Here is a 22,655-nt window from a genome sequence, read left to right as displayed (position 1 = left end):
TAAATAATATGGTAGAATCATACAATGGCAGACTGCTTGTTTTCTGGTTTCATTTACATTTGATTCATCCAGTAGTTTCAATTCAGGACAGCAGAATTTGACAAAAATTTACAGAAGTTCCCAGCTTCTCAAGATAATACCATTGGTCATTTTACATATCCTTGCCTAATTTTGAATATATAGCAACTTATTATTAAAAACTGAAGCACTTCTTAGATTTGCTTGACATCTCGTCTCATTTTGAAGCAGCAGATCAGCCTTTTAAAACTGTTTATCATTGTATTTAAAACAAAAAAATCAGGATCAATACACTGAGGGACAGTTTGGCTATTTGTAATCATCGTGGTGATTTTAGAAATATTGGCCCTGACTTGTTGAGAAAATGGTCCATTTTGTTGTGTCCTGACTCGTCACATGATTGGATACGAAGCAATCTGGCAACTGTGTGAAGTTGGAAAGTTTTACACATGGTGCTTTTCTGATACGCATTAGTGTTCAGCTGCACAAGGATCAAGTTCTGTGAAATAAACTGTGATTGAGCTGGACTGAAGGAAAAAAAAGGCAGAATGTTGAGAGCCAAACTGTTTGAGACTGTTTTTAGACACGCTGACTGACTGCTATGGCTTTTCCTGCTGACTTCATTACTGCTTCTGAGTCTCTAACCAATGCTGAACTAAACAGTTGTTCAACAGAAAGAGAATACGGGCTAAAAGCAAAATATTATTTTATAAGACAAATAGTGAGAAAACACTAGTCACTGTTTAGTTCACGAAACGGATGTAAGGATATCCAAGGCACATCTGGAATGCTGTGCAGACTGTCACGCTACAGCCTTAACAGAGTTTTCCCTGCCAACCCTAACCTCACTATTTTACGAGCATGTGTCGAGCTTGGGTCCCTCCAGATTCGCCTCTGTCAGACGTGATCTGTGTTTGTTCCATCAACATTAGCTAGTCTGGGAAGCTTGTTTGTTGTTAGAGGGGAATGCTGGCTCAAATTGTCTGAGCATTATGAATGCTTACATACAGAAATTAAAAACTTAAAATACATGAAATTCATCACACAATTAATATTCTGCATAATTTTCTGTTACTTTGTAAAAAAAAAAAAAATACAGTTTTTTTGTGATGCCTGCATTTTTTGTGCTTTTAGAAATTTTTATATTTTATTAAAGAAAAGGACATTTCTATATTTTATTTTATTAATTACAGTTGAGGTTTTCCCCCAAGTTCTGTTTAACAGAGAGAAGATTTTGTTTCAACACATTTATAAATATAATAATTTTTAAAAACTAATTTCTTGTATCTTTGCTATGATGAGAGTACAGAATATTTTACTTAATATTTTCAGGATTATTTTTCAGCTTATAGTGCAATTTAAAGGTTTAATTAGGTTAAGTAGGCAAGTTTGGTCAATTAGGTCACTATAACAATGGTTTGTTCAGAAGACAATCGAAAAAGAATTGCTTAAGGGGGCTAATAATATTGACCTTAAAATAGTTTTGAAAAAAATAAACTGCTTTTATTCTAGCTAAAATAACACAAATAAGACTTTCTCCAGAAGAAAACAATATTATTGGAAATACTGTGAAAAATTCCTTGCTCTGTTAAACATCACTTGAGAAATATTTTAAAAATAATGCTAAAATTTGACAGAAAGGCTAATAATAATATGTAATAATAATAATTCCTTACATTTCTATAGCGCTTTTCTGGGCACTCAAAGCGCTTTACACAGTGGGGGGAATCTCCTCATCTACCACCAGTGTGCAGCATCCACCTGGATGACGCGACGGCAGCCATTTTGCGCCAGACCGCACACTACACACCAGCTGATTGGTGGAGAGGAGACAGTGATGCAGCCAATTGAATATGGGGATGGTTAGGAGGCCATGATGGACAAAGGCCAGTGGGCAGATTTGGCCAGGATGTCTCACACAAGTGCCCCTTTACAGTACATTTGGATTTGGATCCTATTTTAATGTCGGGAGATACGCACAGTTCTTTCAAAACAAAAGATGATTTTCAGCATAGGTGCTCTTTAAAGATGTTTTTGTTCATATATGATACAAATGACAGCTTTTAATATGCCTAAATTATTTCATGTTGATTAAAGATAAAAAAATTACTTCAACCGTATTTACTAATGCATTCTAATTTTTCGAAAGTGTATAATATTTTGACAAACTTTGCCTTGATTTGCTCGCTGATGTCTTCTGCTTTGTCCCCTATTCGTTAAGTGACACTGTAAGTTAAAAATCTGTTTAATTTACCACATTTAAATAAAACATTTTGTTTCATTTGTGTTTGCCCTAGTTTGGGCATCTCTGCTTTAGATGCTCAAGCTTTTTAAGTTTATCATTTAAAGAGATTATGATTTAAGATTCATCAGCCGAAAGGAAAATCATTATTAAAGTGATTCATAAATAAACTGTTATTCCAAGGAAGGGCGGCATGGTGGCCCAGTAGTTAGCAGTGTCGCCTTACAGCAAGAAGGATGCTGATTCAAATCCCGGCTGGATCAGGAGGCATTTCTGTGTGGAGTTTGCATGTTCTCCCCGTGTTGGCTTGGGTTTTCTCTGGTTTCCCTCACAATCCAAAGACTTTTGCTATAGGTGAAATGGATGAAGTAAATTGGCCGTAGTTTATGAGTCTTTCCCAGTACTGGGTTGTAGCTAGAAGGGCATCCGCTATGTGAAATATATGCCAGAATACAGAATCGTACCCCTGATAAATAAGGGACTAAGCCGAAGGAAAATGAATGAATGAATTAATGTATGAATAAATGTAATAATTCCTCTGTGCCTTAAACAATATTGTTGTGATGTGTTCTGTTATTCTTTTTTATTTAAAATAGTTTTTTTAGAAATATTTTGATGATCATAGTTGTGGTGTGAGACATTTATTAGTATGGCGATACAGAGGTGTCTGTGGATCTGCCTGAGTCTGTTATTATCACTGGTTTTTCAGGCAGCTCAAAGGGCGCCTCAGAATGAATCCTTCAATCCCCTTGTTGCCATGGGTTACCTGTTTGCTTTTCCAGTCACCATTAGTTTCCATGGCTATGAAGCAAGAGGAGAGGAGACTGAAAAAAGGGCCAAAGCCTGAAAAACAAACAGTGAGGTACACTTTAAAAGATCGTGTGAATATCAACTTGAGTTCGGTAAAAGACAGAGTAGTTATGTGGAGGTCAGTTGAAATAAATTAATGAAAGAAGCAAAGACACTGCAGGGTAAAAAAGGCTGAATAGTTTTCACTAGGGCTGCACAATATATCATTTCAGCATTGATATCGCCGTATGCGAATCTCCAAAATCACATCGCAGGATCTCAAGTATCTTCAAGTGAATTGAATCAATTTAGAGACAAGAATTTATAAAGTTTGCCTTAACATTAGATTATTGAATTTCTGTACGTCAGTAGGGGAGATTGTGGATGAAAGTAACAAATCAATTTTCTCGAAGCCCTGACAACATTTGCTTTTCAGGCTATAACAGCACAGTGTCCTGTTGTTAGGTCTGAATTTCATAAATTATTGTCGCGTTTTGTTTTTCCTTATCACAATTCGTGTTTTTCTTTTCGTGCATCACAGTAATTATCAATCTACAGGTTATTTAGTGCAATAACACACTTTGGATTGCTTTTGAAGCATTTGATGGAAGTGATATTTAAAATGAAAATGCAGTTTAATATCTTTGCAAAAATAAAGGACAAAATATGTTTGCAGTGAACACTAACAAGGTCATAGTCAGTATTTTAAATAAACAAGATTAAGCCAGTAAATCTAGCAATTATTGTTGTTACTTTTGTCCGACCCGTGCGTTACTTTCCTTCCCTGCTTACTGGGTCAAAAGTTATATTGGAGTTGTTCTACAGTGATACAAAAATAACAACAGATTTTTATTGACCACACTTATGAGTTAATAACCACAGCAAAAGTATATTTCTGCTAAAAACATTCTCTTTTAAAATGAGGTTGTTATGAAAGATGGTACTTTCATTCCCACTGTCCCCTACTGTTAGACTCCAACTAAAACCATAAAGTGCTGTTTATTTGATATTTTTTATCTTTGTTAGATTGTTTTCATCTGTGCTTTTCTGCTTTATTATATATATATATATATATATATATATATATATATATATATATATATATATATATATATATATATATATATATATATATATATTATTTTTTTTAGTATAATTTTGTACATTCCATGCAGATGGACTCTCCTACCCCTCTCCTATTATTAGTTGAAATCAGAATTACAGAATTATGAGCCCCTCCTTTCCCAAATGATGTTTAAAAGAGCAAAGAAATTTTCACAGTATGGCTGATAATGTTTTTTTCTTTTGTTTTGTTTTATTTTGGCTAGAATAAAAGCAGTTTTTAAAAACCATTTTAAGGTTAAAATTATTAGCCCCTTTGAGCTATATTTTTTCGATAGTCTACAGAACAAACCATCGGTATACAATAACTTGCCTAATTACCCTAACCTGCCTAGTTACCTAATTAACCTAATTAAGCCTTTAAATGTCACTTTAAGCCTTTAAGCTGTATAGAAGTGTCTTGAAAAATATCTAGTCAAATATTATTTACTGTCATCATGACAAAGATAAAATAAATCAGTTATTAGAGATTCAATTCAATTCAATTCAGCTTTATTTGTATAGCGCTTTTACAATGTAGATTGTGTCAAAGCAGCTTCACATAAATGGTCATAGTAATTGGAACAGTGTGGTTCAGGTTTTAGTGTTTAAGTTCAGTTCAGTTCAGTTTAGCTCTGTTCAGTGTGATTTAATCATTACTGAGAGTTCAAACACTGAAGAGCAAATTCATCGATGAGTTATTAAAACTTTTATGAACACATTAAACACACTAGAAATGTGTTTAAAAAAATGTTTTCTCCGTTAAACAGAAATTGGGAAAAAAATAAACAGGGGGGCTAATAATTCAGGGGGACTAATAATTCTGACTTCAACTGTATATAGCAGAAAAACTAAATATCAATGTCATTTTTTCAAATATTGTGCAGCACTAGTTTTCACGACACTAAAACACAGTTAAATGATTGATTGCATTAAGAATTGCAAGCATATTTTTCCAAAAAATTGATTTGCAAACACTTTATTTATAGCATTCATTAATTCAATATGAGCTAATTTGCATACAATTCTTGCACAAAAATCGGAACGTTAGATTAAGTCAGGTTTAACATTGTTGTTTAATTTTGGTTTTTGGTTAGAAAACAAAAAGAAATTTTATATTTGTTTTTGTGAATAAAATAAGCAGGCATATTATGTATGAACATATACCACCGTTACATCTTTCAGAATATATAGATATAAATAAAATTCTGAAGTCATTTTTTTATTGTATTTGAAACCTAACAGGGTGGCACAGTGGCTCAGTGGTCAGCACTTTCACCTCACAGCAAGAAGGTCACTGGTTCGAGGCCAGGCTGGGCCTTTTGTCATTTCTGTGTGGAGTTTGCATGTTGTCCCTGTGAAGTGGGTTTCCTCCAGGTGCTCCGGTTTCCCCCACTGTCCAAAGACGTGCTCTATAGGTGAATTAGATGAACAAAATTGGCCATGTGTGAATGAGTGTGTATGGATGTATGGAGGCCCAGAACTGGGTTGTAGCTGGAAGGGCATCTGCTGTGTAAAACATATGCTGGATAAGTTAGGGGTTCATTCTGCTGTGGCGACTCCTGATGAATAAAGGGACTAAGCCGAAGGAAAATGAACGAGTGAATGAATTAAACCTGACAAAAAAAAATTGATAAAGTGCCACATACACACACACACACAAAAAAAAAACTTTATTTACACTTTAATTAGGATGCTTTCTTTACATTCAACTGAACACACCAAAAAGTTTAAATCTCAAAATTCACTGGGGAAATAAAAAAAAAAATGTCCTTTATCTGCAGTGTCTCGCCTGAAAAGAGATTGAGGACAATGGAGGAATGGAAAGGACAAAAAAGGACAAGGTTCACAGAGGAGAAGGTTAAAGGGGAAGAGCATTGATGGCTTATTAAAGCGAGACGATGAGCATAAAGGGAATAACTGGACGGAAGGCGGTCGTGTGTGATTTACAGCACTTCAGTCTCGGAATGCCATGCAGCAAAACAGTTATGACAGTTGCCTAGAAAACATAGTGACTTTCCTAACACAAAACAACTCCATGCACACTGATCCCAGGTCTGTCCAGCTTTCATTTTCTGCGCGCAGGTGAAGTGGTTCGAAGACAATAAACTGGCTAAATTACAGTGATGTCAAGGACTTTTCGATCTGGGTGGCCGTTTACTGTTGTGAGCGGGGTACTCTCTAAAAAAAAAGAGGATAAGAGGCTGATGAAGCCATAATTTCACACAGTTTAAATGTAGGACGACAGGCAGTGCCACAATGGAAAAACACTTCCATAGAGCTTCCAGTCAGGGTTTATTATTGATGCCCACCTACAGAGTAAGATAAGAAAAAAAGGTGTTTATTTTAGTGCTGGACAAAGATTAATCGTGATTATTCGCATCCAAAATAAACGTTTGTTTTCCCATAAAATATATGTATGTATATATATATATATGTATATATATATATATATATATATATATATATATATATATATATATATATATATATATATATGTGTGTTTATATGTTTTATGTTTATGTGATGCACACACATACACAGAAACAAAACGAATCAAAATAATTTGGTTACATTCATATTTAAATTTATATATAATTTTTATCCAACACATATATATTTTATATCTAAATATTAGTAAACATTTTCTCAATTACATGCATGCAAGTGTATATATATATATATATATATATATATATATATATATATATATATATTTATATATATACATAATAAATATACACAGTGCACTCACACATTTTATGTCAAAATACATTTTTATTTTGGATGTAATTAATTCCAATATTATTTAATTTATTATTCAAAATTATTATTCAAATTAATTAATTAATATTGCAATTAATCACATCCAAAATAAACGTTTGTTTTGACATAATATTTGTGCGTACTATATTTATTTATTATGTTTATGTGATGCACACACATACACAGAAACACAATATACAAAACTATTTTGTTGCATAAATATTTAACTTTAAAAATAAATTATATGTAAATATAAATAAGCAATTTCTCAAAAATATGCATGCATGTATTTATACATAATAAATACACAGTACGCACATATTGTCAAATTTTTTATTTTTTATTTTGGATGTGATTTATTGCAATAATAACTAATTAATTATTCAATCTTTCATTTTCTTTTTGGCTTAATCCTTTTATTCATCAGGGGTCACCAAAGCAGAATGAATCCAGCATAGGTTTTATGCAGCGGATGCCCTTTCAGCTGCAGCCTATCACTGGGAAACACCCATATACTCTCATTCACATATATACACTACAGACAACCCAATTGTGCATGTCTTTGGACTTGTGGGGGAAACCGGAGCACCGGGGGGCAAACACAGGTAGAACATGCAGACTCAACACAATAAGCTCGAACTAGCGACCTTCTTTCTGTGAGCCAACAGCACCCACTGTGCCACCGCACCACCCTAATTAATTAGTTATAAAAATTATTATTCAAATTAATTAATTAATATTGCAATTAATCTCATCCAAAATAAATGTTTGTTTTGACAGAATATATGAGCGTATAATTTGTATATTTATTATGTATATATTAGGCCCGCACGATGTTGGGGAAAAAATCAATATTATGATATTTTGTTTTTCTGAATATACTTTGCGATAAATACAGTCTGACCAGATGACTTGAATAGCGTTTTTTCCCCATAAATAATTCATAACTACAATTCAAGATTGACTAGGATTATTTTGCATAACACATGATCAAATTACAAGCATAAATAAAAACAAAAGTAATAATTAATCAGTCCTTTTCTGATTTAAAGAAAATTCATATTGTAATCAGACACATGAATTAAATAATTAAATGCTAAATATCACTGTATAGTCTTTATCGTACAAATAATTGAATCTAAATAATATTTGTAATCTAAAACATTAAACGTTGGAATTGCTTGTGCTTTTAAGCTCTCTTGAAATGACTAATAATTATGACAGGTCTAAAAACAAGCAAATGATAAACTTTTCACTACATTATGGATAAACTTTGCAATGACAAACTATTTTAATGTATCAACTATAATCATAAGCGGACATTTGAATTATGATTATGATTCATAATTCATGCATTTGTTTTTAAGTATGGAATTTGAACATGATAATAAAACTAGTTATTAATAATTCTATATGGACGTTACTTTAGAAGATAATTAAATGAATGCTTAAACAGGGGTGGCTCAGTGGCTAGCACTGTCACGCCTCACAACAAGAAGGTTGCTGGTTCAAGTCTTGGCTGGGCCAGTTGGCGTTTCTGTGTGGAGTTTGCATGTTCTCCCTGACTTTGCGTGGGTTTCCTCTGGGTGCTCTGGTTTCCCCGACAGGGAATAGGATGAACTAAATTGGTCAAATCATATAAATGCTTGTGTAAATATCTGCTTGTGTATGAGTGTTTTCCAGTACTGGGTTGTGGTCATCTGCTGCGTAAAACATATGCCGGAATAGTTCATTCTGCTGTGGCGACCCCTGACATATAAGGGACTAAGCAGAAGAAAAATGAATGAATGAATGACTGTATGCCTAAGCAAAAGTCAACTGAAGTCTAAATACATTACAGCATTTTTTGCATGTTGCATTTAAAAGTATCTGTTTGGCAGGAATCCATATTAAAAAGTAATGTGCTTACCTAGTCAAATTCCAATCCGATCGATCGAGGCTCCTAAGAGCTTTTAAATGTAGAGTAACTGTAAATGCTATAAATATAATAAATAAATATCACAATGAATAAAACAAGAATGACATGATAGCTAGTTTAAAACCACAAATGGCTTTTTAATTGAGCTATAATGTGTTTCAGTGATTAGTTATTGCAGTATTTAATTATAATTACCTCTATTCCCGGAGCTGAGCATGTATAATGAGGCCCAGTAGTGTGTGTTTAGGGACACATGAGGCCAAAAGCAATATCCGCTGTCAGGCTATCAGTTGTTGGACAGTCTGTGGGGTCATGTGTGCCTTCCAGGTCTTTCATGCCACTTTGTGTAAGCTTGTGTATCGTTTGGTGTTTTCGCCTGTGGGAAGTGCTTGAGGATTGTGGAGAAGTGTTGCTCTGTAGGAATGAATGATGCAGAACTTTTTGAAAGTATTTCAACCTAAAGTTTTCAGAAATTGGTTGCTCAAGGAAGGCTTGGGTAGTAAGAAAATCAACGGATTGGATTTTTTCCCAAAACATGCGAAATATGTCAGGCAGTGTATAAAACAGTAGCTGGAGACTGAGGTGTAAACATGGCATGCCATAAGCTTTACTTTTTTTATGAGCTACTAATTAGTGTTGCTGTCACAGAAATGGCAACCAGATTTATTCAGGGGAAATATTTTGTATTAAAAGCAAATAATTGTGAGCATTAATGTTTTATTTATTGTTAAGGAAATGAGTTCAGAAGTTTTGTATCACAAAAAAACAACAACAAAAAAAAAAAACAGTGAGTGATTGAAATGATTAAATAAGCGTTCATTCTGCACTTTGGTGTTTTGTTTGATTGAAATTGCCAGTTTTTGGATCAGCAGTTCTTGGCGTTGCTTTGAGTCTTATGATTGTGAACTCTCCACTTTTTTTTTTTTGAAATAGGCTCATTTTACAACTATGAGAGTATAGTTCCTAAAAACAAATCAACACAGATAAAAGTAACTTTTAGTTTTCTGTTACTGGTTTGTACACAGTGTATCTACAGAAGCATCAAGTTTTAAAAAGGGAAATTATTTAAAGTAAAAATAAAATAGAGATGCTAATGGTCTAATCTGATTTAATGATTTATGCTAAGCTAAGCTAAGCTAAAAGTTTACCCTCTAGACCAGGAAATCGGCTGAATGGATGAAAAAAAATGGTAAGACATAAACTGTTTAGGTCTAGGTGAATTTAAAACAAACAAACTTTAGAATGTTCCTTTAAGGTTTGGTCTGGATGAGGGTTGTTGGTCTTGTTCTGTCTGTGTGGTTTTGTTATGGAATTGAAATGATTTTATTATTATTATTATTATTTAATTTTTTTACTTTTGACTGAAAGAGAAATCCATTATTAATTCAGTTACATTATTTAACCTGCAATAGCTCTTTGCAGCTGTAGGTGGCAGTGCAGTTGATCATGAGGGACAAAAGTCCATATTACTGATTGCAGAGTACTATAAGTTTGTAGGCTATATAAACAAATTAGCATGTTCAGAGGTGCCAAAAAAATAATAGTTTTATTTTCCCCTCAGACATTAGAAATTGTATTTTTATATGTAGTATAGTTTTTTTCTGAGCAAAAATAATCATGCTAATACATTCAGTTTTACCATGATTTGCAGTAAACACCAAATAATTATGATATAGTATGAATATGTCAAGGATTTAGTACCATAAACTCTTGTCAGGCATATCTAGAAAAAAATATATAATTTATAATATGCTAAAATACTCCATTTTTGGATCTTGTAAGATTTAAAGATCACAGTGCAGCACTAAAATACCATTATATTTGACTACATATGATACTATTATACTACATTTTTATACTACTATTCTTCAAACTGGTTTTAGGTTTTAAACATTACTTTAATTAATGTGGAATTTGAGCATGTGCATAATGCATGCTTGGAGAGTGGACACATTTGGTGTGTGCTGTGCATTTTAGTTGTTTTATGATTATGATTTGTTGTGATATAACCAGTAAACATGAATATAAAGACATCTAAAAGAGAATTACTAATCAAATAAGCCTAAGAGAAGCAATTAATAATTAACTGATTATACTTTACTGTGTATACCCTGTATGCTTTTGCTTTCTAAGCATTTTTGTGTAGTAAAAGAAAATCAATATTCCATCTTAGACATCGACTTACCTTTTATGTCTCAAAGAATTGTTAGTTTAGTGCCTTCAATGCAGGCTAACTATGTTTATATATATAATAACTTTAACTATTATAGGCTATTAGTTGCGTGTTAATTAGTTAAAGTTATTAGTAACTAATAAAGTTATGTTAACTAATAACTAACTTTTCTGAACCTTTTGTAAACCAATAATCACTGTGAAACCTCTACACAAATAAACTTGAATTGAATATGTTCTTCATATTCTGATGATTTAATTCAACTGGTGGGGTAATTAAACACAAATATTCTACAAAGCACCTGTTTTGGACGCTTTTTGGGAACTTCTGTCCAGATAAAGCAGGTGGGTAGGCTAATCAACGATGCACCTCTCCGCTCCGACCAGTCGGGGGCGACAAAACCCAAGAATCCCCCCAAAAACATCAGCCATTGTCACCGTGAATTTCCTGCGCTGGATGTGCCTGGCGTGGCTCTGGAAGGAAGGGAGGGATGGAGGAGGAGAGCGCAGGCACTGCGGGAAGAATAGAGAAACCTGAACCCCATTCGCACTGGGGGAAAGAGAGGGAGGAGTGAGACACACGCCGACTGATTATTATAGAAGCGGCCATTACATTGGAGCAGCACGAATGGAAAGGAGCATTAAACCGCGGCTACCGGCGAGTCAACAGAGGAATATAAGCAGCACTGCCCGGATACCGTTTCACTGAGGCCTCATATCTGCTTTCGGAAGGAGCAGATCGGACCGCCCACCGCACGCAGACTTGAGGAGCGCACACATATAAACCCAATCACCGGCCCGCACGCGCTACAATGGACTATAAATACGATAACCGTTGGGATTCTGACCTAAACCAATGAAAGATGGGTTTATTTTATAGCACATCTAGATTTAACTCGTTTCTGACGTTTAATCGTCATATATGATAAGGAGTGTTTACTCTAAATATAGGAGTTTACGTATTACTATTGATCTAATCTTGTTTTGACGGCACACTTATTAGAACCGCAGCTTTGTTTCACTACGTTTATTTAATTTGCTGTGTTTACGTTTACCAAATATAATTTAATAAACATTTAGAGGCGTAATTATTAACTTGGTATCTACTGTGGATATTTAACGCGAACGGGACTTGACAGCTGTTGTCGGGCGAGCAGGATCCACCGTCCTGGATTACTCCATCAGCGGGCCGCTGTGAGTCGGCCAGCGGGAGTGAGAGACACTATGGCCGGCTTCATCCCCGGCTTACTGCCGGCGAATCACTCCCAGGAGAAAGAGTTTGCACAGGCGTATGAGGATGTGCTGGAGAGATATAAAGGTAAACGAATCAGCAAAGCTCCGGTTTCTTGTATTGGGGAAAGCATGTATGAGGTCCCATAGTTGTTATTTTGTAACTGGTTTATTCACGGCATTTGTTGTCAGTTCTCCAAGGGCACTGGAGGTGGATGGTGGCTCGCTTTTCCCTTGGGTTTGTGACGAATCAGGAGTGTTGTATACAGGGAATTATGCTCATTAGGATTTATTTTCTGTCCGCAATCCCAATGCACAAAGTAAAAAGAAGATTGTTTGTTTATCTAAAGAACACTCCAAATGTAATTTACAGTTTACATGTTCATTTGGCCCAGCCTGTTCAGGTTAACACACTGCTGTCAGAGCTTGTCCAATAGTATCCCAGCTTGTGTTCTATTCTAGTCCACTGTTGTCCAAGCTTGTTTAGGATCCTTTATATGACTAGTTGTAATGTCTTAAGTTAGCCAAGTAGTGCTGGGGATCTTAATTTGTTTCTTTATACATTTCTTTATATCATTTTTTCCCTTGAGATTTATAATTGATATGAACTGCATGTGTGAATGACTATATTGCTATGACTTGGAAATAGTTTAGAATAACAGTATAGCCTTTTAATTAAATTAATTACAGTCTAATATTTCAGTTTTACACTGTTTAATTTTTATTATCAGCACTTCATCAATTATAAAACCCACTTCCAGTTTTCCCATTTGGACAACATTGCCATCATGTCTCAGCTTTCCATTTGTCCTCTGAAATCCCAGTTTGTCTTGTTGTCCACTGCTGTCTGAGCATGTATGATTTGGAGCCTGTGATGGACTGTGCTCAGATGGACAGCAGCGAACCCCAGAGGACCTCAGACCTCAGTTGTGTACTTCTAATGACAGTGTTTGTGTGAAATATGAATACCTCAAATCTAATTGACCGTGATGGGAATATAAAGGAGAGCGAGTGATGTCAGTTGACTCAGAGAGCATCTGTGATGCAGACTTGATGAAAGGGCCTTTTAATTATTGATTATTGTAATGAAATGCGATTCTGTCGGGCCCCTGTCCCAAGGCCCCAAGATAGCACCAGGAGCTTTTGTACTAGACTGCGATCTTAATGGATCCTTTATGTGTTAACTGATAGTTTTATAGCTTTGAAAATGTGCATATCTTTGCATGACATGCAATACAGTGTTTTTTATTTGATGAGCCTTTGTCCATTAGAGACACCACAAAACCACCTCTAATGATGCCTAATAGAATTCAAAGCTCTAGATATGCTGCTGCCCTCAAACTGTATGCCTATTCAAATGAATGTTTACATGCTCCTTTGACTGACGTTTCGCCGATATAACACTTTTGAAACAACAAGGCTGATATGAGCAGGGGTGCTGCCTTCCACAGTGAGTGTGGTAAATCAGGCTTAATTAATTGCGTGCATTACACCCACATTAGGCAAAAGACATTTTCAAAGCAGTTGCCAGGGGAGCTGTTTTATTTTGATGAATGAATGGGCAGCAAGATCTGAACTTATGCAACCCTCCACTTCCTTTTTGTTTTCTATTTAAGCCTCCCGTTTATTCTTATTCTTCATGTATTGACGAAGGCAGCCTTCCTCTTTTCTTCCCAGGCTAGCTTTGACAAAGGTCAATAGATTTAACTGGATACACCCCACCGACTCTCAATTGGATGTTTGTCACCATAATATCTATTGTGACGTTTATTTTGTTTTAACTTGAGTAATGTTTAAATGTGAAGCTCTTAGCTTTTTTAGACATTGAATGTGTAGTTAATGTACACTTGTCAATTAAAGTCTGGACACACTTGACATACTCATGATCTCATAAACCATGTGATTCTAAAAGTTTGATTCAACTTTGAGCAATGTTTTGTTGGTAAATATAAACTCCATGACTAAATATATTTCCTAAATATATTTAGATTTTCCCCCCTGTTCATTAGAATGTATCATGACTGTCACTCTACCATGACTGTCATGTATTTTACTATGATTTACAGTAGACACTTACTAAAATGTAATTCAGTTTGACAGTAGTTTATAAACCAAAGAGTTGTGTTAGCTGATTTAGAGCATGAATCATTTGATGACACATTAAAAGACTCCATTAAAGGATCACAGCACCACTTCAAAATACTAATTATTTGTCATTTTTATGTTTTATAATTTGCTATAGGGCTGGGTGACATGGCAAATTTGCAATCTTGATTAGGGTTGGGTCGATAGACGATGCCATCATCCATAGCTGATGGCGATAGACATCATGATGTTAAGCCGGCATCGCATTCTTCCACCCTGCCCCCATCGCAGCAGCAACCCACTCGTGAAAAATACACACTTACGCCCCGTTTACACTAATACGTCCCCGTTTAACGAAAATGATCCACGTCCACACTGGCGTTTCATCTTGCATTTCTGAAAGTATCTCCCTACCACAGAAAACGCACATCACGTGACCACACACACACTCTGGCATGCGCTGCAGCATATGTGCCTGTCTGAGCTCCAGGCAGTCAGCGGGTGGTTTGAGCACAAAACCCCAGAGAGCAGTGCATGTCGGACAGTTTATCAAGGATGTACTGCTGGATCGTGTTTCACTATAGTTGTTAAACAAGATATTATATTATTCTTGTCTGTATCTAACGACTCTTCTGTCTTTTGAATCTATCAGGTAACGTGTCACAGCATCAGTACACTGCTTCAATCTTTCGCTTTTATGCTCGTACTTAGTAATTTTAACGAAAACCTCAGATTCTGTTGGTTGGTTGCTGTTGGTTGTGCCTGTTTTTTGCCATACCAAGTTTGTCGACGCCATTGTAACGACACAGATCACTCTGCCTATTCATGCCAGAGTCCCATGGAGAAAGTGATTGACAGGTGGTAATTTATGGGTAGCTTATCTTTATTTGTTAATTATTTGGTTATTGGTAAAACAAAGACCATGCGGGTCAGGTAGTTAAACCTGTAGGCTACAAATAATCAATTCATTATGAATTAATTAATTAATCATAAATAATTAATTCACCGCCGCCTATGACGACAATGCCATCGTTCATCGCAATGTTTCACATTAAATATCATTTGATGCCAAATTGGTCGACATCTCCCAACCTTAATCTCAATAATTATTTTTCATATTGATTGATAACTATATATATATTTCTATATTAATGTTTTCAGATTTAATAAAAGTACTGTAATTATGACTGAAGCCACAAATATCAGAGGGTCCGATTAAATGACATTAACATTATTAGCCGATACATTTTCGGTGGTCAAAAATTCAGTACATCACAAATATCAACACACATTTAGATTCTCATTGTTGCACATTTCTGCTGTGTGATTGGATCAATGTAGAGTAAGAAAGTCCAGAGCTTATCGTTGGTATTGTTGATATTGAATTTTATCGTGATTCAATATATCGTTTTTTTGGCCTAGCCCTACTTTGCCAGGTTTTGCCCATTTGTCAGCATTTAAAGTGTATTAAAGTCTAACTAGATCATTTATCCTTTTATATATTTTAAAATGTGCAAGCTAGAATACGTATTTTGCTTAATAAAATTTATTTTGTTTAGTACATAGTTCTAACAAAAATAGAAAATAAGCATAGTAAATATGTAGGTGTGTCCAAACCTTTGACTGATGTGTATTTCTTCAAGTATCACATGGTGTTTTCGGAGCTTGAATGTCAATATCACCACGAAACTGTCATGTTTGCATTGAAACATTAGCAGCGGGTCACAGTTAAGCAAATATTCTTCAGTGTTTCTATTTCAGCTGCATCATTTGCGGCCATTTCATAAAGATTAGAAGTGGAAACAAGAGAGCTGTGGATTTGGTGGCTTGTTGAAGGTGTCACTTGAAGCTGAAATCTGAGTTGGACACATGATATATGGATTGAATAATTTAAGGGCTTCTGTATGCGAGCACACGTCTGTTTATAAGAGGGTGGTGGCTGTTTGGACCATATTTGTATGTTGTTTTGAGCATAAGTTGTTTTTCCTGTATGTGTCGAGTTTACTGAAGGTTAAAAACAATAGCAGGATATGGAAGACCAACTGGTGTGCAGAATGAGAATGAGACAGAATCATGAGTCAGAAGAAAACAGACTAGCTCAGGAAGAACAGCGATACAGACACAACAGCTTGAAAATAGGCACAGTCCTGGTGCCGTTTGTGCACTGTCATTCTAAAAGACAGATACATTTGATAACCCAGGGACATGCAAGGAGAAAAGTCAAGTAGTCACAACCAAATCTACAACCAAACAAGAACTTCTTTGAAAGTTTGTACAAGCAAAACGGTCATTAGATGCATAGGAAACAGGCTCTTTTATGGCCTTTTATGGTTTTACCCTGTATCCAATTCAACCCAGTCTTTTCATTTGGCTTGGTTTCATTTTTACCCCCGCCCATGGTATTTGCCTCACTCAGCTTTACTGGCCTTTGGCCTGTTCACCCTATGCTGCCTGATCCCTGTGACCCTCAAACATACACAAATGCTGGCTTCACATAGTGTGTCTGTGTGTCCGTTTCCTCTAGTGAGCCAGAGGAAGTGGCCGTTTGGAAAGAAGCCTCTTCTTACTGTCCCATCAGTTCTTTTTGTTTGTACTGTAAACATCCTCCTGCATGTTCCTGCGGTCTTTTAGTCTACAGTCCAGTTTGAACACTTGTCATGTCGCTTTCATATTATGTCTTTCATTTCAAAGGTTAGTTTAACCAAAAAAGGTTCAACTAAACTTACTTTAAAGGTTAGTTCAAATTACTTACTCCCATGTCGTTCCAATCCCATGAGACCAGACTTTCATTCATATTAGGAATGCACTTTAAGATATTTTATCATTATTTTTTTAGAGGTTTTTCACCTTTAATTTGGATAGGAGAGTGAAGGTTACAGACAGGAAAGTTTTGGGAGCAGAGCGAGGGAAAGGGTTGGCAAAGGAACTCGAGCTGGGAATCGAACTCAGGTCACTGTGAGTAGCATAGTGCTACATGTCGGTGAACTTAACATAGTCTATTGGTGCTGACTTAAAGATATTTTAGATGAAATTCAGATCTTCCACAACAATGGTCTCAACTTTCAAAGTCCAGAGAAGGAAACCAAAACTTGTCAATACATTCTACGTGATTTCTTTAGTTCAACTGTAAAACGAAGCTAGAAGAACAATTTTGTGTGAATGGCTAATCCTTGTAATTATAAGTTTGCTTGCCTATATATTCTCCCCTGTGTCAGGTTGCATGTTTACAATAGGCAGTACCAATGCTATATATACGCTTGCAGCAATTAGTATCTTTTTCATTTAGTGTCTAATTTGTAGGAATTTGTACAATCTAGAGTAAATTTTCTTATCCCTCAATGGCGGATCAGATTAGGGGTAGGGCTTGGTGCCACGCCTCCTTTTTAAAATCGTATATTTTTATACGACTGAATTTGTACAAATTCTTGCGAATAGGGTATATGCCGAGCTAGTGCTGTTCCAATGCTGATACACTTCTGGTGACCTGTTATTGTGAACTTTTTTCCATTTTATACGGTTCCTTATACAGCATTGATGTTGTAATGTCATTAAAATACATTCACTTAAATAAAATTTAGCATTTATTTGGTTGCTCAAGCGTAAAACGAGACAAAAAGCCGTTTACTCGCACGCACCCATCAGAATCGGCAGGCTAATGCAGAAGCTCCATTGAATATAATGGGGTAAAATAAATGCTCATATTATAAAGATATGGCGGGTTGAAATGTAATTTAATGCAGTGCTTCTTGTACAATCTGAGACCCACTTTAAATCGGATATCACTCAGCTAGTGGAGATCGCTGATTTTTAAAGAAAACAGACCTTAAACGCACCGGATTTTGCATTGGCATTCAATTCGCTGGAAGCGCTTAACCCAGGTTACTGGCAAATTAAAAGTCCTATTAGCATGCTTCGGCATATACCCCATTAGCCACTAAACTGACAAGATGTAAAATAGTTGTGGCAGTACCATATATTCCCTTAATCCTGACTACAACACGTAAGTTTATTGAATCAAATAAGTATATAAAATTTAGACAAAAAAAGACAAAGATAATTAATGGCTTTGAGCAGCCTTATAATCGGATAAAAACTGTTTTACATTATAACTTATTTAAAGATGTTTGTTGTATATAGAACACATCACATTTCATGATTAAGCATTTTGAGGGCGTAGGGAAACTTAGTTGTCATTCATGCGAGTAGGCGAAACTGAAGATCTTTCGACATTCTTTGCTCACTGCGTTTTTCTGATGATGAATTTTTCTACAAAGCATCATGGGTAATGTTGTTTTTTCTGCACATTTAGCTCATTAATGTGATTGAAAGGCATAACAAACATGGGTTCAGGTACAAGCAGAGAATGAAAAACTTCATGGCTCACAACAGGTCTGATTATTAGGCCACATAAGTTATTGTCGGAAATAAATATCCCTTGGAGAAACGTTTAACTTCATCTCTGTTGTGCTGTATAGGGTGAGTTTTATGTTTGCAGACTTCGCTTGGTGTTTAACTTCATTCATTCTCTTCTCGGCTTAGTCCCTTTATCAATCTGGGGTCGCCACGGCGGAATGAACCACCAACTTATCCAGCATATGTTTTATGTTTTTCCCTTCCAGCTGCAACTGTTGTGTAACTTATGTACTGAAATTACCAGTAAAGTGTTTGGTGTTTAGCTGTACGTGTTTCTTGGTATTTGACTGTACTTGCAAATGTAAAGAACTTTGGTCAAAGTGTTCATTATGAAAATTGAAATAAATGCTGATGGATTGATTGATTGTGCTTTAGATGTGAAAGATACCTCATTTACTGTGGTCTATTTAGGAGAGGTGTGATTTATAGTAATTAAGTTTAGTCAATATAACTCAGTGAATCTAAATCTTCTGTTTAAACCTACACCAGTTAATTGTTTGTCAAAATGACATGGCAAGTTAATTTTTTCTTATGGACATTCCCCCAAAAAACGTTTCACATTGTTTGTCTATTGAACCTTCAACTATTTTCTGGTTTGGAGAGAATCTGTGAGCTTGAGGCAGTGCACAGAGGCAGACAACTGATCGAGGATGGATCGTTACAACTGTATTTTTCCACATGGCCTAGTTTCCCCTGAATCCTTGTCATTCTTCCTCTCACGGTAGACTGCGGTGGCCATGAGTACATGCAGCCTCAGCCTTGGCCTCTGTCTTCCCCCTCCCTTGCTTTTCCTCCTCTACTGCTGCAACACTGCAGGATTTCCCTGCTTGCACTTCCTGTTTGGCCACATTCTGCACTGGCACCTGACTTTGTCAGTGGGGAAAAAGCCATCTGAAGGCCGATCCTCTTTAGTTTAGGAAGTTCAATGACGTGGTGCAGGTGTTCTGTCAATTTGACATCCTTCCTGTGTAGCAGATATTAATGTGTAACCCTGGATTCCCTGCATTGATCTATTTCTGGTTTTGTTTGTAATGTAATGTTATAGTAGTGTGCTGGTTTCTTTAGTACATCAATAAGTTGTTTCCCTTTCCAGTTAACTGCACAATTATCTAATAAATAATAAAATGTCAAAAAATAATGTCATTCTACTTTGAAATTAAAAATATTTCACAACATCCCTTTAGTTTGATCTAATTCTAGGTTTTTTGTAATGTAAAGCTATAGTATTTTGCTTGTTTTTTGTCTGTTGAACATCTGGAAGCATTTGTTCTCTATTTATTTTTTTGCTTGTTTATATGGGTAATTGGTAAAATGTCATAGCTGGCCTTTTGGAATCAGATCACTGAATAAACAGTTAAAAATATAAGTCCTCAATATTTTTTTTCTTTTTAAAATATTTCCCGAATGATGGTTAACAGAGCAAAGAATTTTTCACAGTATTTCCCATAATATTTTTTTTCTTCAGGAGAAAGTAGAGCTGCACGATTCTGGCTAAAATGAGAATCACGTTTTTTTTGTTTTGTTTTTTGCCTAAAATAAAGATCAGGATTTTCTTACGATTCTGTAGATATAAAATAAAGGTTAATATGAGTGGGCTATTATTATTGTTATTCTTAAACAAGTGGTAAAACAGCAATAGCAATAGGCTTTGTGTAGCTGCACTGTTGGTTAAAATGCTAAATTTTGTATAGACTTGGAATAGTGGACTTGAACAGACTTTAGATTTGTCCTGGTCATTATTCTGATGTTGAATTATTGTGTTTGAGACATGCTTACAATCTGTCATTTTTTGCTTAAAATCTGTCACTGACGTGATTTTCGTGAATACAGGAGACTGGGTGGGTATTTTTGCATTTCGGCGGGTTTTTGATACTTTTTTGGCTGAAATCATGTAGCTACATCTGGCAACACTGTGCGCGCTTTCGGTTTCATTTTCACTGCTAAGAGCGGTTCACTTCTCGCGCGGCTCGCAAACGATCACTCTGTGCCACAAACTGAATGTTATTTATTCATTTATTACCTGTTATTCACAGCCTGTACAGGTTCTGTTCACGAAAGTAAACTTCATTCAGAGGCGTGCGCGCGCCCACCCGCCCTCCCTGTGGTAACAGCTGACGGTCAGCTCACGCCACACGTGATTTTGTGGTTGCAAATACATTACTTAAAGACAGAAATTACGTTTTTGAAGTGAATTATATCTTATAAATACAGCATGTGACTCTTTCAACACCATTCGAAGGTGTCCACGTTGCTGAACAACGTATGTAAAACAATGTGAAGACTTGTGCGGCCACCAGTGCTTCTCTCCTGAACTTGAAAATATGATTGACAGAATCGTAGAATTGCTGGATTAGGATCGTCTAGGGCACAGGTGTCAAACTCAGTTCCAAAAGGGCCGCAGCTCTGCACAGTTTAGTTCCAACCCTAAATAAACACACCTGATCAAACTAATTGAGTCCTTCAGGCTTGTTTGAAACCTACAGGTAAGTGTGTTGGAGCAGGGTTGGAACTAAACTGTGCAGGGCTGCGGCCCTTTTGGAACTGAGTTTGACACCCCTGGTCTAGGTGGTCGAATCGAAATCGCGATCTTTTTACGATTAATTGTGCAGCTCTTGGAGAAAGTCTTATTTGTTTTATTTCTGCTAGAGTAAAAGCAGTTTTTAAGCTTTAAAAGCTTATTTAAGGTCAATAATATTAGCCTTCATTAGTAATTTTTTTCAATTGTCCACAGAAGAAACAGTTGCATGTCCTGATCAGGTTTGTTTTTGCCCTTGAGTCCGAGTCTGAGTGATCTGATTTTGAGTATCTACCGATACCAAAACCCGGTCCGATACTTCAATTATACATAAAAAAGAATAAAGAACAGCGAAGAAACAGATTAAGGATGTTCTTTATTTGTGTGGGACAAAAATATGAATCAATAAAAAATAAATAAATAAGAATATAATAAATAATAAAACAATTTTTTATTATTGAGTAAAGATTAAACATCATTTTAATTTATTATATTATTGTTTTAATTTAACTTTTTTTCTTATTATTTTTTTCTTGTTATTTTATTTTAGCTCTTTGTCCTGTTGGTGCATTATCAAGCTCGACTATGCAGCAGACAGACCTGTGAAGAGCTCTTGCGTAATCAATTCCCAGCTGCCTTCAGAAAATACCTTTAACTCCCATGTTGACTTAGTTTTGCACTGTAGTCTCACTGAGTTTTTGCTGAACAGTGTTTGACGTGATTCCACTTTACATAATATCTCTAGCCCCTTTTTTAGTCAGGCGTCCTGCTGGGTGTGAGCTGGCTGTGATGATGAGCAGTGCTGGTGGGCTCGGGGGCTGAGCTTTCAGGACAGACACTGATGATTCTCAGTGGCAGGCCTTTCAGATTCGAGACTGTAGCTGCTGTGCTCTAGTACCAGTCTCTGCCAGACACACACACACACACACACACACACACACATTTCTGTTTTACCTTAGGGGTTGTTGCCAAAAACAAAATCCGGGAGAATGACTGAGTAGAAGCTGAAGGGTTGTTTTTTGAACAAGGGTGCAGTAGGTGATGGCCTGATAAAAATAAGACAAAAGTGATGGTAAATTAATCATGAAGGTTGTATTAAAAGCACGAGATCTCTGTGACATGGAGAGATGTTGGTTTAAGATAGGTTGAGAAGAGAAGACCTGCGTTTTTTCTGGTCAATAACAAAAAGCTGATGGCCTGTTTGCTTTGCATAATTACACACACAGACAGTGTGAAATCATCCTTTCCAGAATACTTCCTGCTGCACAGCTCTTCTACAAATGCAACACTTTCTTTGTGAAATTGTCTTCAAGGCTTTTGCTTCATTCCTTTTTCCCTGCTTTTTTGTATTGACAAAATAGCTCAATAAAATCATGGGATAAATTGTCATTGTCTTTTGAATTAA

The 22,655-nt window shown here is 35.8% G+C and overlaps 1 protein-coding gene and 1 long non-coding RNA gene across 16 annotated transcripts in view; one reads left to right on the top strand and one right to left on the bottom strand.

The window, feature by feature from the left end:
• macf1a (microtubule actin crosslinking factor 1a) overlaps positions 1-22,655 on the top strand; it is a 311,815-nt gene that overhangs the window by 13,170 nt on the left and 275,990 nt on the right. For 4 of the 15 annotated variants that reach the window (XM_068215317.1, XM_068215316.1, XM_073931814.1 and 1 more), the window contains exon 1: positions 11,476-12,325. The exons of the other annotated variants lie outside the window; for them this stretch is intronic. In XM_068215317.1, the coding sequence (XP_068071418.1) occupies positions 12,232-12,325 (94 nt within the window). In that variant the 5' untranslated portion in view covers positions 11,476-12,231. Of the gene's footprint in view, positions 1-11,475; positions 12,326-22,655 lie in introns of those variants that run through there. 15 annotated transcript variants of the gene reach the window in all.
• Positions 5,805-11,762, bottom strand: LOC141379151 (uncharacterized). The gene is made up of 4 exons (XR_012395162.1): positions 11,310-11,762; positions 9,031-9,249; positions 8,827-8,893; positions 5,805-6,462 (listed from the first exon to the last, which is right to left on the bottom strand). It is a non-coding gene; the product is annotated as an uncharacterized lncRNA (long non-coding RNA).

The sequence above is a fragment of the Danio rerio genome, chromosome 19, assembly GCF_049306965.1.
Source record: "Danio rerio strain Tuebingen ecotype United States chromosome 19, GRCz12tu, whole genome shotgun sequence".
NCBI classification, from domain to species: Eukaryota; Metazoa; Chordata; class Actinopteri; order Cypriniformes; family Danionidae; genus Danio; species Danio rerio.
The sequence above is the reverse complement of the archived record's forward strand: the minus strand, read 5'-3'. Positions and strand labels throughout refer to the sequence as shown.